Source organism: Camelus dromedarius, chromosome 11 (genome assembly GCF_036321535.1).
Source record: "Camelus dromedarius isolate mCamDro1 chromosome 11, mCamDro1.pat, whole genome shotgun sequence".
Classification (NCBI taxonomy): Eukaryota; Metazoa; Chordata; class Mammalia; order Artiodactyla; family Camelidae; genus Camelus; species Camelus dromedarius.
The window spans coordinates 52,851,834-52,867,953 of record NC_087446.1 but is presented as its reverse complement, the minus strand read 5'-3'; the positions used below and the strand labels follow the sequence as shown (position 1 = coordinate 52,867,953).

The 16,120-nt window shown below is 37.3% G+C and overlaps 1 protein-coding gene across 6 annotated transcripts in view; it reads left to right on the top strand.

The window, feature by feature from the left end:
• CCNT1 (cyclin T1) overlaps window positions 1-13,198 on the top strand; it is a 28,553-nt gene extending 15,355 nt beyond the window's left edge. For 5 of the 6 annotated variants that reach the window (XM_010997441.3, XM_010997440.3, XM_064490927.1 and 2 more), the window contains one exon: window positions 7,200-13,198. In XM_010997441.3, coding sequence (XP_010995743.1) covers window positions 7,200-8,606 — 1,407 coding nt within the window. In that variant the 3' untranslated portion in view covers window positions 8,607-13,198. The remainder of the gene's footprint in view (window positions 1-7,199) is intronic. The other variant, XR_004140114.2, reaches the window with a different exon arrangement.
• The last annotated feature ends 2,922 nt before the right edge of the window (window positions 13,199-16,120 follow it).

Below are 16,120 nucleotides of genomic sequence, written 5' to 3'. Positions count from 1 at the left end.
CTCAGAAATCTAGACTGATAAGCTTAATTGCATTCTCCTGAGTTGGGTGAGTTGCAGAAAATGAGTTTGCTTAGGGTTCAAAGGAGACTTGAGAGCATCCAGGTCATCTTTTACTTTCATAAAAAACCTCACCAAAATTTTGGACTAACTGCAATTGTAAGTGGTAATAAGAAGGCAGAGATGTTTATGAATGAATTTTAGATATATACAACTTTTTTTTTTTATTGCCTTGTAACACTGGTATAGGTATGGTCACTTTTTTTTTTTTGGATGATAGAACACTTGAACAAAATTTTAAGTATACAGTACTACATTTGATCTTAGCCAAAAAGCCGAGAAGTGATTAAGTATATGATATGGTATTTTTAACTATAGGTACTATGTACTATGCTGTACAGAAGAGCTGTAGGATATATTCATCTTGTGTAACTAAAACTTTCTACCCTTTGACTAATAGGTCCTTGTTTCCCCCGTCCCTCAGTCTCTGGCAACCACTGTTCTACTCTCTGCCTCTACGAGTTTGACTGTTTTAGATTCCTCATATAAGTGAGATCATGCAGTATTTGTCTTTCTGTGTCTGGCTTATTTCACTTATTAAAAGGTCTTCCAGTTTTGTCTATGTTGTTGCAAATGGCAGGATTTCTCCCTTTTTTTATTTTAAATTGTAAAATACAAATAACATAAAATTTACCATCTTAGCCATTTTAATGTATTACATACATTCATACTGTTGTGCAAATAACATAAAATTTACCATCTTAGCCATTTTAATGTATTACATACATTCATACTGTCGTGCAACCATTATTACCATCTATTCCCATAACTTTTCATCTTATAAAACTGAAACTCTATAATCATTAAACAATAACTATCTATTCTTCCTGACCTAAGCCCTTGGCAACTACTAATATACTTTCTGTCTTTATGATTTAGACTACTCTAAGTACTTCATATAAGTGAATCATATATTATTTGTCTTTTTATGACTGACTTATTTCAGTTAGCATAATGTCCTCAAGGGTCATCTGTGTTATAGCATATTATAGAATTTTGTACCTCTTTAAGGCTGAATAGTACTCCTTTGTGTGTATGTACTACATTTTGTTTATCCATTCTTCCATCAATAAATATTTGGTTTGCTTCTGAATTTTAGAATTGTGAATAATGCTCCCATGAATATTGGTGTACACATATCTCTTTGAGACCCTGCTTTCTATGCTTCTGGGTGTATGCCCAGAAGTGGAATTGGCAGGTCATATGTTAGTTCTATTTTTAATTTGTTGAGGAACCATTGCATTGTTTTCTGTAGTGGCTGTAGCATTTTACATTTCTACCAAACAGTGCACAAGTGTTAGTTTCTTTCTATCCTTTCTAACACTTGCTGCTTTGTTTTTTTGGGAGTAGCCATCTTAAGGTATGTGAGGTGATATCTCATAGTTTTGATTTGCATTTCCTTAATGGTTAATGATGTTAAGCATTTTTCATGTTCTTATTGGCCATTTGTGTATCTTCTTTGGAGAAATGTCTATTCTAATGCTTTGCCCATTTTTGAATTGATTTTTTTGTTGTTGTTGTTGAGTTTTAGGAGTTCTCTATACATTCTGGCTTTTAATCCCTTAGCAGGTATATAACTTACAATTATCTTCTCCCATTATATGGGTTGCCTTTTACTCTAGATGGTGTCTTTTGATGCACAAAATTTAAAAATTTTTATGAAGTCCATTTCTTCTTCTTTCTTCCCTTTCTCTCTCTTTCTTTTTCTTCTGGTTACCTGTTCCTTTGGTCTAATATCTAAAAAATCATTGCTAAATCCAATGTTGTAAAGCCTTTTGTCCTGTGTCTCTTATAAGAGTTTTATTGTTTTAGATCTCAAATGTAGGTCTTTTATCCATGTTGAGTTAATTTTTTGTTTATGGTGTTAGGTAAGGGTCCAGCCTCATTCTTCATGTGGATATGCAGTTTTCCTAGCATCATTTGTTGAATGGTCTTGGCATCCTTGTCAAAAGTCATTTGACCATATATGAGAGGGTTTATTTCTGAGTTTTCTATACTGTTCCATTCATCTATATGTCTTGTCTTTTTGTCAATACCACACTGTATTGATTACTGTGGCTTTGTAGTAAGTTTTGGAATTAGGAAGTATGAGTCTTCCAGTTTCGTTCTTCATTTTCAGGATTGTTTTCACTATTTGCTGCCCTTTGAGATTCCATATGAATTCTAGGATGGGTTTTTCTATTTGTGCAAAAAAGGTCATTGGGATTTTGACAGGGATTACATTGAATCTATAGATTGCTTTGGGTATTCATATTTTAACAATGTTAATGTTTGATTTAATGTTTGGATCCAGAACATGGGATGAGTTTCCAATTATGTTTTACTTAATTTTTTTCAGCAGTGTTTTGTAGTTTTCTTGTACAAATCTTTCACTTCCTTGATTAAGTTAATTCCTAGATATTTTAAAATTTTTGATGCTATTGTAAATGCAATTGTATTCACAGTTTCCATTTCGGATTGTTTATTGTTTGTGTGGAGAAGTGCAACTGAATTTTATTTATTGACTTTGTATCTTGCTGCTTTGCCGAATTCATTTGTTAATTCTAATAAAATTAGAAAAAATAAATTTTGGTGGAATTTTTAGGTTTCTACATATAAGCTCATATCATCTGCAAACAGAATTTTACTACTTTTCCAATTTGGATGCCTTTTTTTTTTCCTTGCCTGATTGCTGTACTGTATTGAATAGAAGTGGTGAAAGTTGCCATCCTTTCCTTATTTCTGATCTTAAAGAAAGCTTTCAGTCTTTCACCATTGAATATGATGTTCACAGTGGGTTTTTTACATATGGCTTTTATTATGTTGAGGTAGTTTCTTTACATTCCTAGTTAGTTGAGTGTTTTTATCAGAAAGTGTTGAATTTTGTCAAGTGCTTTTTCTGCATAAATTGAGATGATCATGGGATTTCTTCTCCTTCATTTTGTTTATATGGCATATTACATCAATTTCCATATGTGGAACCATCCTTGAGGAATAAATCCCACTTGGTCATGATACATAATTTTTTTTTAATGTGCTGCTGAATTCATTTTGCTAGTATTTTGTTGAAGATTTTTGAATCAGTGGTCATAAGAGATACTGGTTTGTAGTTTTCCTTTCCTTGTGGTATTTTTGTCTGGCTTTGGTGTCAGGGTAATGCTGGCCTCATAGAAAAGAGCTGAGAAGTGTTCCTCTTAAAATTTTTGGGAAGTCTGAAAACAGTTGGTATTCACTTCTTTAAATGATTGATAGGATAACTAGTGATGGGCCTTAGAAATTTTTGATTATTGAGTCAATTTAATTACAAGTTACAGGTCTGTTCAGATTTTCTCCTCATGATTTAGTTTTGGTAAGTTTTGTTTCTGGGAATTTGTTTTCTTTGGGTTATTCAACTTGTAGGTGTACAGTCTTCTTAGAATGGTAGCAATGTCTCCACTTTAATTTCTGATTTTAGTAGTTTGAGCTTTTCCTCTTTTTCTCTTAGTCCATCTAGCTAAAGGTTTGTCAATTGTGTTGATCTTGTCAAAGAGCCAATTTCTGTTTTAATTGATTTTTCTCTATTTTTCTATTTTCTGTTTTATCTCTGTTCTAATCTTTATTATATTTTTCTTTCTGCTAAACTTTGGGTTTAGTGCTTACTTTTCCAGTTCTTCAAGGTATAAAGTTAGTTATTTTGAAGTGTTTCTTGTTTTTTTTAATGTAGTGTTTATAGCTATAAATTTCTCCCTTAGCACCACTTTTGCTGTGTCCCTTAAGCTTTGATATATCGTCTTTTTGTTTTCCTTTGTCTCTTAAGTATTTTCTAATTTCCCCTTTTGATTTCTTTGATCCATTGGTTTTATTTCCACAATTTTGTGATTTTTTTCCCCCAATTTTCTTTCTGTTACTGATTTCTAACTTTATCACATGGTGTTTCGAAAAGACACTTTGTATGATATGTATCTTTTAAAATCTATTGACTAAGTTTGCTGCCTAACATATGGTCTATTATGGAAAATGTCCCATATGCATTTGAAAAGAACGTGTGCCCTGCTGTTTTTAGGTAGAGTGTTCTGTATATCTCTGTTAGATCTAGTTTATTTATTGTTTAAGTCCTCATTTCCTTATCTTCTGTCTGGTCTACCTATTATTATGAGCAGGGTTTTGAAGTCTCCAACTATTACTGTCTATTTCTCTTTAATTCTGTTAGGTTTTGGCTTCAGCTTCATATATCTTGATGGCCTGTCATTACATGTGTGAATGTTTATAATTGTTATGTCTTACCTCTGTCACTAGCCTTTTAGAATACATAATGTCCTTCATCTCTTGAAACCTTTTTTGATTTAAAGTCTATTTTGTCTGCTATTAGTGTAGTCACACCTTTCTTTTTGTTAGTGTTTGCATGGTATATCTTTTCCCATGTTTTCACTTGCAACCTGTTTGTGTCTTTGGATCTCAGTTGCTTTTACACAGCATATAGTTTATCATATATTTTTATCCATTCTACTAATCTCTGTCTTTTCATTAATTCAATCCATTTATACATAAAGTAATTACAGGTAAGGAGGGACTTCTGTCATTATACTGTTTGTTTTTTATATAGGCATACACTTTTTTATTGCACTTTGCAGATACTGCATTTTTTATAATGAAGGTTATTGGCAACCCTGTGTTGAGCAAGTCTATTGGTGCCATTTTTTCAACAGGATTTGCTCACTTCATGTCTGTCACATTTTGGTAATTCTTGCAGCATTTCAAACTTTTTCATTATTATTATATTTGGTATGGTGATCTGTGATCAGTAATCTTTAATGTTACTACTACAGCTCACTAAAGGCTCAAATGATGGTTAGCATTTTTTAGCAGTAAGGTATTTTAAATTAAGGTCTGTACATTTTTTTACACGTATTGCTATTGCATGTTTAATAGACTACAGTATAGTGTAGACATAATTTTTATATGCACTGGGAAACCAAAAAGTGTGTGTGACTCACTTTATTGAGTTACTTGGTTTATTGAGATGGTCTAAAACTGAACCTGCAGTATCTCCAAGGTATGTCTGTATGCCTTTTGTAGCTTTTTGTCCCTCATTTCCTGCATTCTTGTCTTCTTTTGCGTTCAGCTGATTTTTCATAATGTAAATTTAAAAGTTCCTTTCTCATTTCCTTTTTTGTATTCTGGGCTATTTTCTTTGTGTTTACCATGGGGATTACATTTAACATCCAAAAGTTATAATACCCTAATTTGAAATTTATATTAGTTTAACTTCAGTAACATTCAAAACTCTCTCCTTTACAGCTGCATCCTCACCCCTTTTGGTTGTTGATGTTACAAAATTAAATCTTTACACATTGTGTGCCCTAAAACATGAACTAATAATTCTTCTAGATGAATTAGGCTCTTACAATAGATAAAAAGTAAGATTTGGAATTGTAAACCAAAAAATTTTTTAGAGTAATACTAGGTTTTACACTGATTTTTTTTTTCCTTAGAATGTGTTAGTCTCCTTAATCATGTAGAAACCAAAAAATGCAATTACAAATCATTGTTACAGTTCTAGTTTTTATAATTGCTCATGTATTTACTTTTATTGAGATCTTTATTTCTCCATGTGGCTTAAAGTTATAGTCTTGGAGGAGTCCCTTGAGCCTTCCTTATATGGCTGGTCTAATGGTCTTTAACTCCCTCAGTTTTTATTTAACTGGAAATATCTTAATTTCTTACTCACTTTTTTGAAGGACATTCTTGGTGGATATAGGATTCTTGGCTGACAGTTTTTTTCCTTTTAGTACTTAGAATGTATCAGTTCACTGTCTTCTGTGTTTTTCATTTCAGTTATTCTGTTTTTCAACTCCAGGATTTCTTTTTGGTTTCTTTTTAGGTTTTCTGTCTCTTTACTAATATTTCCAATTTGTTCACGTATTGTTTTCTTGACTTCTCTGTATCTTCCTTTAGTTCTTTGAGTGTGTCTTTAAGGGAGTTATTTTTAACATCTTTGTCTAGTATATCTGCCATTGTATCTTTTTCAGGAACAGTTTCTGTTGATTGTTTTTCCCCTTTTGAATGAGCTATACTTTCCTGTTTCTTTACATGCCTGTGATTTTTGTTGTTGTTGAAGACTGGACATTTGAATCTAATAACATGGTAATTCTAAAAATCAGATTCTCTCCCTTCCCTGGGGTTTGCTGTTATTTTTATTGTTTCTGTATATTTGGGGTGGAGGGTTGATTTTGAAGGATGTCTCTGTGCTGAGGATCAGCTTGATGTGTAAATTTAAGGTCTTCTCAGTTCTTTTCTGAGCCTTTCCCTGACATACCTGAATATGCAGTTGTTTTTGAATATCCTACTCTAATATCTGGCTCCCAAAGGGAGAAAAAGCAAAAAATGAAGTGCGGGAGGAAGGGTGTTGGCCCTTTATATCCTGTAAGTCACTTCAGCCAAAGGGGAGGGGCATGCAGCAGTGGAGGGAGGTGCAACAACAATGGCTGCTGGCCTCTTTGTACCTCCGTGATCAAAAGCAGCAGTCAGCAATCAGAGCACAGTTCTCCAGTATCTGGAAAATAGAGTCCTTTTTGTCCAACCTGGGTCCCTCAAGCTGTGTGCAAGCTACTTCAGGAGCAGATGCATAGCTGGCTCGGGCTGAGAGCTGAAATTGAGGGAAATTTAACCCAATTTACTGTGCAAACCTTACCCTGGATATTGCAAGCCTTCAACAGACTCCCGAATTCCAAAACAGTTATATCAGACAGATTCTGCCTGTGCAGTTGCTGTCTAGGTGGGAGACGGATTCCTGGTGCTTCCCACTCTGCTGTCTTCACAGAATCTTCTTCCTTTTTTAAAAGGCGGAGTGATAGTTTATTGCACGTATAGACCATATTTTAAAAATGCATTGACTCATTGATGGACACTTGGGTTGCTTTCATACCTTGGATATGATGAATAGTGCTGTAGTGAACATGGGAATTCAGAGACCTCTTTGAGATTCTGTTAATGTGATGCTTGATTGAAGGTTTAAAAACTTGTCTCCTGATGGTAATAATTAGCAGTCTCATGTTAGAGTAGCCTTCTGGGTATGGGCTGTCCAAAACTTCCAGTGTCACAGCAAGCACAGTCTAACATTTCAGTGTTTTGTTTCCATTTGATAAATTACCTGAAGTGAGAAAGTGTCATTTGCTTCATTCTAGGCATGCCAAGCTGCCATGAAAACAAAAGCAGATGACCGAGGGACAGATGACAACACTTCAGAGCAGACAATCCTCAATATGATTTCCCAGAGCTCTTCAGACACAACTATTGCAGGTTTAATGAGCATGTCAGCTTCTTCTACCACAAGTGCAGTGCCTTCCCTTCCAGCCACTGGTGAGTCAACCAGCAACTTAAGCAGCATGGAGATGTTGCCTGGTGAGCGCTGGCTGTCCTCCCACCCTCCTTTTAAAGTAGAACCAGCTCAAGGTCATCGGACTAGTGAGAATTTAGCACTTACAGGAGTTGATCATTCCTTGCAGCAGGACAGTTCCAATACATTTATTTCCCAGAAACAGAACAGTAAGAGTGTGCCATCAGCTAAAGTATCACTGAAAGAATACCGTGCAAAGCATGCAGAAGAGTTGGCTGCCCAGAAGAGGCAACTGGAGAATATGGAGGCCAATGTGAAGTCACAGTATGCATATGCTGCCCAGAATCTCCTGTCTCACCATGATAGCCATTCTTCAGTCATTCTGAAGATGCCGATGGAGGGCTCAGAAAACCCTGAGAGGCCTTTTCTGGAGAAGTCTGACAAAACAGCTTTCAAAATGAGAATCCCAGTGACAAGTGGAGAGAAACCTGCCTCTTCAAAACCTGAGGAGATAAAAATGCGCATTAAAGTTCATGCTGCACCCGACAAGCACAATTCTGTGGATGACAGCGTCGCAAAGAGCCGGGAGCACAAAGAAAAGCACAAGACTCACCCATCTAATCACCATCATCATCATAATCACCACTCACACAAGCACTCTCACTCACAGCTTCCCGCTGGTACTGGGAACAAGCGTCCGAGCGATCCAAAACATAGTAGCCAGACAAGCACCTTAGCACACAAACCCTATAGCTTGTCTAGCTCTTTCTCCTCTTCCAGTTCTTCTCGCAAAAGGCCCCTCCCTGAAGAGATTGGAGGGGCGGTGTTTGAGCATTCAGCCAAGACTGCCAAGAGTACTAAATCCTCTTCCATGAATTTCTCCTTCCCTCCTCTTCCTGCAATGGCCCAGTTGCCTGGGCATAGCTCAGACACAAGTGGCCTTCCCTTTTCACAGCCCAGCTGTAAAACTCGAGTTCCTCATGTGAAATTGGATAAAGGCTCCACTGGAGCCAATGGTCACAATGCAACCCAGACCATAGACTATCAAGACACTGTGAATATGCTTCACTCCCTTCTCAGTGCCCAGGGCGTTCAGCCCACTCAGCCCCCTGCGTTTGAATTTGTTCATTCTTACAGTGAATATCTGAATCCACGGGCTGGTGGAATGTCCTCCAGATCTGGCAATACAGACAAACCCCGGCTGCCACCTCTACCATCAGAACCTCCTCCACCACTTCCACCCCTTCCTAAGTAAAAAAGAGAAAGAAGAGGAGGAAAAAAAATCTTTAAAAACACATCTTTTTAAAAAACAAAACAACACACAAAAAAACACAAACTACTGATTCTGGACTAAGAAAATTGTTTCCTTTATGAAATATGTCACCCTTCTTGGACTAGGGAATAAATTAATATTGAGACATAGGTGGGAGGGTGGTAGATGGCCTTGGTTATTATATCTCCTGCCTCAGAAATTTAACTATTTTATTATAGCTTTTACTGGTATTAGAGAGGTGAGAATGTGTTAAAGCTGTGAAGGATTAAGAATACTTTTTCTGTTCTTGGCCTCTCCACCTCTTAATTAGATTGATTAGAGTTGATATCTTCCCTCTTCTTGCCAGGACTGAAATATGGAGGGTTTATCAAACAGTTGTGGATCCTTGTAGTGTTTAATATATCAGAAGAGAGGAAGTATTTAAACGTCAAAATCTTTTTAAGAGACTTTAAAAAAATAATTTAAAGAAAGTAAGTTATCTGTTTAGTTTTTTTATATAATTGGGGAGGGGATAGGGATTTTGCTGTGTGTATGAGATACATAGCAATGAGTCCTGGGGGGTGGGATTGGAGGGGGTGGTTTGTATAGGGGGGATGGGAGGATAGACTTGGCCATGAGTTGAGATAGGCTCCGGCCACTTGAAGTGTTGCAACCTTTAAGTGTGTATGTAAGTGTGGGTATGTGTGTTTTTCAGTGTGTGTGTTTAAAAATCATGTTGTATCTTTCCCTCCCTGTCCTTCACCATTTTCGCTTCCCAACAGTCTACTAGAGAGAGCACGGTGTGGCCTTTAGAACATAAAGGAAGGAAGAGGCATGTATTTGACGTGGTATTTTCCCTTTTCTTTATGTGATAATTGAGGGTAGCCTTCTAAATTCTAGTTTAGGCAGATGCAGCCAGTGGCCTGACTCTGGACTCCATAGGAGAAGTTCCTTTTTACCCCTTTTTTCCTTTTGGTGTAGAACAAAGGTGGGGTTGAGGAAGAAGGTTGGGGAGCTAGGCTGGCTTCTGCCCTACAGAATTGGGTGTGTCTTTTTTCACGTTGGGCTTTGGGAAAGTGTTCAAGTGAGAGCAGTCTCAGGGTCTCTGAAGGGAAGGGGGATGTGCTGTCCTGCCTGTGAAAGCCCAGACAATGTATGAGAATAGTTCTGGGAGAAGCCATGGCACTAGAGGATACTGAAAACAATGGAATTGTGATTGGGAATTTTTAGGACATTATGAATGTACGACTTGCTTTTTATCTGTATATCTGAAGGGAAACAGCTGCATCCTCATTTTTTGCAGCCTGTATGACTTCAGAGATTGGAGCTTATGAATTTAACAGCACTGGTGCTGTGAGCGTGAGTAAGCCTAGCCTGCAGGTGCTGTTTAGATTGTCCATCTTTGGTGGCTTTAGCCTCTAGGCAGAAGTTCTTTAGGAGATTTCTAAGAGTCCTTTAGAAAAATGGATCACAGTCCTGTTCTTATGGGTGCTTGATTATCCCATATTTTAGGTGTGAACACTTTGCTGAGGAAAGAAATCTTCCAAGGGGCTAGAAAGAATTCTAAGCCAAGTTGTCCAGCTGAAAATGCCACCTAGCCACAGATCATTTAATATGGTGGTGTTCGGTCTTCATGGCATCTTTTGCCATGGAGAAGATGACAGTTTGAATTTGTCTTGTTTTTAATGCAGCTTCTTTCACACCAAATACCCTTTACGGATAAACTGAAATTTTTCTGTTGAAAAGTCAGGGAGATGGGAGTTGTACATGTGCTGCTGCTTGCCAGGCGCAGGCTGGGGAGAATACTGGGGCAGATGGAGTTGATGATGCACTGGCCTAATATAGGAAGGAATTTGTGCAGTAAACCTTAACTGAAGGTGAATTAGCGCCCTACATCTCTGCATATCTGAGCTGTCTTAGAGTGCGTGACGTTGCTGTGTAAAATGAGCTCTCAGCTGATCTATACACCAGTCATACTTTTGACCTGGAATCTCACTTTACTTTTGTGGATGACATTTTCCTCTTTCTCCTTTATATTTTGTGTTGTGCTAGGTAATTGGTAGATGCATAGTGTGTTTACTAAATTTAGGCTTTCTGTTTTGTTTAGATTTTGTTTGGTAGAGTCAGCTTTCCTTCTGACCTCCCCAAAATGTTACTTAGTTTTCATCTTTATCTTTGTGGAATTGATGATCACTGATCTGATTATGAAAATGTCTTTTACAGCTTTCAGTTTTCCTCATCAAATGTCACATGTTTTCTAATCACATTCACTCCCTCATCACAGAGATACATACCCGCTTGGCCCCAGCAGTTCTCCATGGCAGTTTGTAGTTAGTTCCTTAGAACTTTGTCAGGAGTGACCTTGAAAAAAGTGCTTACTAGAGCCTAAGAGCTGCTTTTTGCTGCGTAGTCTGGCCTTTACACTAGTAGATCATTGCTGTTACAGGTCATTTTAGAGACTTTTCCAGATTAGCACCTCCTGATACTGCTTTAAGATACCTGCTGTGTCTGCTTGTAGATCTACGCATATGTTGTGAACCTCCTTACTGGCTCTGCATGAAGCTGCTGCATTGCCTTTGGGTTAGCAGATGTGCCTGTCAGCTAGCATGCGTATTGTCCAAGTTCCATACACTTAGGCTTCAAAAGGTTGTGTGGTTTCTAAACTCTGTGTCTTCTCTACCCTCACCACTTCAGAGGGTGAGAAATGGGATTTATACATCCAAAGTTAGTCTAGTAAACGTGGCTCCCCCCCCCTTCTTTTTACCTAGACTATCAAGGATAAGTGGTGGTAAGCAGGCCTGGAGCCTCCAGTTCTGTAAATCTCATTCCTAAAACTGCTTGAATCTCATGTTGACAAAAACAAATACCTGTGAGTTGTCCTTAGGGCTTTTAATCAGATACCTGTGTTGCTGTTAGCTGAACTCTAGTGAAGCATTAATCTAAGGCTAAGTCGGTCTTCTGAAGCATTGGTCATGCTTTGGGGGCTTAGAGGATACGTAGAAATTAGTCTAGTCTTTTCACTCATGAATCAGTGTGTTTCCATTTCTGAGACCCTCAGCTTCCTCTTTTTTTTTTTTTTTAATGATTTTAGTGTTTTGATTTAATGTACCCTTTTGCATAGTCCTATATTATTGGCTTCAACAACATCAATAGAAAAAATTTAAATCTCCATTTGGAAACAGCAATGGATTAGGATATAGAAATAAAATCATGGTGACATCAGTGCTGGATTTACTTAAGCCTCTGCTACCTAATTCCCCATATTGAAAATCCATACTCCTTATACCTTGTTTCCGGACAATTAGAGGGGTCTTATCCCAGTATGGTTGGATTTTAAATATGTGTTTCCCACAGAAACACAAACTGTGGGGACTTGGGAACTGATTGAATTTTAAAAGGATTATTCTTTTGTTGATTTGTTTTGATACTAATGTTAGAAAAGGGATTCTGGAACATTTTGAACTTGGAATTTAAGCAGTCTATGCAACCCTTCACATGGTGAGAAATAAGCCCTCTGCAGTTCCACTAAAGTTCCAGTGATTTTGATACCTCCCCAAATTTCTCACGCTGCTTGTTAATACCCAGCTTTTAACTGAATGTTTGCTCCTGATGGTTTAAAAAATACTCATGTTGTATCATACTGTCAAGTTTTATTTTGTTTTTTTGTCCCTCTGTGAATGTGAGCTCAAAACAAGCGTGGTACTATAATCCTGCCTGATAGCATGGTCTGGAATGAGAATTCTTTCTTAAGTGGGAGACCCTTCCATTTTAATGTTTCTAAAGTTTTTAGTACAAATTTGGCATTGGAAATGGGACGGGGGGAAAAGAATGCTTAGCAAAAAGCATTGTCTACTCTTCCCCTTTTTGAGTGCGTATTCACGGTGAATGAAAAGAAAGGAAGACTTAGGTTTTCTGTTGCCATGTTAAGCATGGAGAGGGATGCTTGACAGCATGCTAATCGAAACCAGAGCAAGTATGTATCTATCAGGTTATCAGGAACTCTTCAGTTGAAAGCTGAGGACTTAACTAGTCAGTGGTTGATCACATTGGGATTGGTTACAAGATGGAAGTGCTGGCTGGGTTAAGCACCCAAAGAAAAGAATGCAGCAGCCTAATTTAGTGTTAACCTAGGTTTCTGGATTTGAAACTGACCTTCTCCCCACCCTACTTCACACATCTAAAACTATGTTTTCTTATCAGACCAAAGAACAAGGAAGGAAAAAAAAAAAAAGTAAAACACTTTACCAATCTATGTCACTCAGGTACAATTTTGTGGTGGTATTTTTGTCTGTTTTCTTTGTATTACTCTTAAGAGTCCTTTCTCAGCATATTATTCTGCTCTTGCCTCTGTCCTCCTCGGGGCACCTCAGTTCTGGATGCTACCCCTGGGATCTCTACTGCGGTTATGTGAATGATAAGATGTAAGTGACCGTTATAGTAAGGGCTCTTTGTAAAAACTTAAAAAATTTTTTAAAAATTTAAAAAAGGATGTTGTATACATTTTATAGTCTGGCTATCAGTTTGATACCTTGCTGTCAAGTGTGTTTCTCAGTCTGTATTTATCCATCCCATCAATAAATGTTACTGATAAAACACTCATCTGATTGTTGTTTATGGGTAGTGAGTCTTCAAATTAGTCTTTAATTGTCATTTTATTGATATGATTATAGTTTTGTTTTACTTTTGGTTGTAGTATGTACTTTCTTACTGCAAAAGATCCTGTAGGAGTTGAGTTCTTTGGAAAGACCTAACTAAGATTTGGTCATCACAGCCAACCTGATAGTATAAAGTATGATGGAGGCAGAGGGAAAAAAAATCCCTCGTTCCGTGGATAACCTGGAAGGTAACTGGTACAGACAAAAATATATAGCTCTAACAGATGATAGCAATATGTACTGCTTATCTGGCAAGCACTGGCAATTATTCATAATTGTACACTTGATTCTTCGAAAAATCTGAAATGTTGGTATTATAGACAGCAGTGCATTTCAGAGAAAAAAATTAACAGCCTTCTTGGTGGTGCCTGGAAAAACTGATAGTGAATACTCACCCTTTTCTTGGGATATAACAAAACCACACACACAGGTAAATTACACATTTAAATGAAAAGGATTTTTTATGCTAAAATATTACAAAATTTTAAAACAAAGTAGCTATAGTTTAAAAGCTCTAATAGGAAAAAAATCGTTAACAATATTAAAGACTTGAAAAAAATCACAAGTTCTGTTCATTCCTTTTTCTGTTTTCTAAAATAAGACAACTTAAGATTTTTGTTTTCTGTACATATGAAACTTGTGGAAGTCACTGTTATATTAGGGGTTTGGTCTGGTTTGAATGGAAGAGTAGAGAAGCAGTAAATGAAAGATATGAGAATGAATGATACTATAAAATCATCAATTTAATGATTTCCTGTTAAAAGAGGTAACAGCTGTGTCATCCTTGGGGCTAGGTGAGGTATAAATCAGTATAAATGTTCGTACGACTGGATCCCCAGTTATAGGGGTTTGTTAAATTAATTGGTATAGAGCTAGCTTTTATCCCTTGATCAGTGCCTAATCATCTTAGTCTCCCTGACACTTGTGAGAGCTGAGTCTACATTCCATAGAAAAGTTTGAAGCCCTTTCTATGACTTGGATTCCCTTAAAGGCTTGTATTTACTGTAATCTCTAGCTCTGGGGCCCACTTCTGCTGAATTGATTGGGTTTATGGGTTGTCACATGTCCTACTTGTGCTACCTTTTTTGTTGTTTTTTTTTTTTTTTTGCACTGTGGAATGTTAACCCCTTCATTTCACATAACACTCAAAGCCAACAAATAAACAAAAAACCACAGTAATGAAAACAAGTTTAAATTGAAAACTAGATACACCTTTTCTGGAAAGTAGTTTCAGGCACTTCCCTGCCTTTCATTTATTCCTGCATTAGAAAATAGTACCTACCAAGTGCTCTGCTGTTTACTGATGGGAATATGGCAGTAAACTAAACAAGCATCCTGCTCTCACAGAACTTGCATTCTCGTAGGGGAGACATGGTAGATGATGAGTACTTTGGAGAATGTAAGGTGGAATAAGGGATAGGGTTTGTGTGTCTGTGTGCACACGTGTGTATGTAGATAAGTAGGTTGTTGAATTTTGAAATAAGATGGCTAGGGAGGAAGGCTTCATGAAATTACAGTTCAGCAAAGACCTGAGAGAGGTGAGAGGGCAAGCCAAGGGAATAGTCGGGGTAAGATCATTCCAGGAAACAAGTGCAAAGGTTCTGAGGTGAGAAAGTGCTGGCATGTTTGAGAAACAGCGAGGAGGCCAGTGTGGCTAGTAGGAAATTGAGTGAGGAGGGGAGAGTAAGTAGCATATGTGGTTAGGCAGTAGAAGGCTAGATAATGCAGGGCCTTGTTCGCCATTATTAAGACAGTGAAATGGGGCACCACTGAAAAGTTCTGAATAGAGAAGATCTAGCTCGGGTTTTTAAATGTTCATTTGGGCTGCTGTGTTGAGAATGGATTATAAGGAGTCAAGGGAAGGAGATTCAACAATAATTAAGGTAGCAGATGAGAGTGGCTTAGACCAAGTTGGAAGTGCTGAAGATAATGAGAATTTACGTATGTTTAAGTTGGAGCCAGTATGATCTCCTCTAAAGGGTTGGAAAAGAGAAGTCAGATGACTTCCAGTGTTTAGTCTCAGAGGCTGGAAGGATGGAGTTGTCAGATGCTGAGATGAGGATGACTAGAAAGTGCAAGATTTTGGCGTTCATTTATTCCTTCTCTCTCCCTGCCCCCAACACTTTCTCTAGGATTAGCCCCCAAAACTCCAAAGTAATTCTCTTTCCTTCAAGAATTCATCTTTCCTAACCTCTATTTACCAACAGCCTCAGGTCTACTTTAACCTATTCAGTAGTTAGTGAAGTGTTCAGTGGATTAAAAACAGCCATCTGCTTTGTTAAAAAACACAAAGAATTTGCTGATATCTTGACCCTTTAATAATATCAACCCCCTCGTTGACTTAGAAGGAAGTGGCTCTAAATAGCATTTTTGGGTCTGTTTTGGGCTCATCAGGAGGTTTTTTTTATTCTTTCAACTAAGACCTTCAGTAGACCCTCTAAAGTTTTTGTTACATCCCTATGTAGTCCCTGATGCCACTACATTGTTCCCTGTAGTAGTTTCAATATTGTTTTCCGATATCACTGCATGTGGTTAAAGAATAGATTTCCTGTGATGTGACTGCCTCTGCTAGTTTTGAGTTACAGGGTGTTTATAACAAATGCCTTTGTACCTCTTTGAGGGTTGGCATGTTTGCTTACATATATAACTCATAGTTGCTATTTAATATTATGGTTGTATTGCTTCCACAATCTCAAACTACTCTAAAATGTTTATTCCAAAAAAGCAGGGTTATCTTTCTTGTTTTCTCTATCCCCAGTGCTTGGCACTTAGGTGCTCAATAAGTATTTATTGAATGAATGAATTTCATGAAGGGGTCTTCCAGGGAAAGACCTAATCTCCGGGAAAAGGCACTTATAAGTC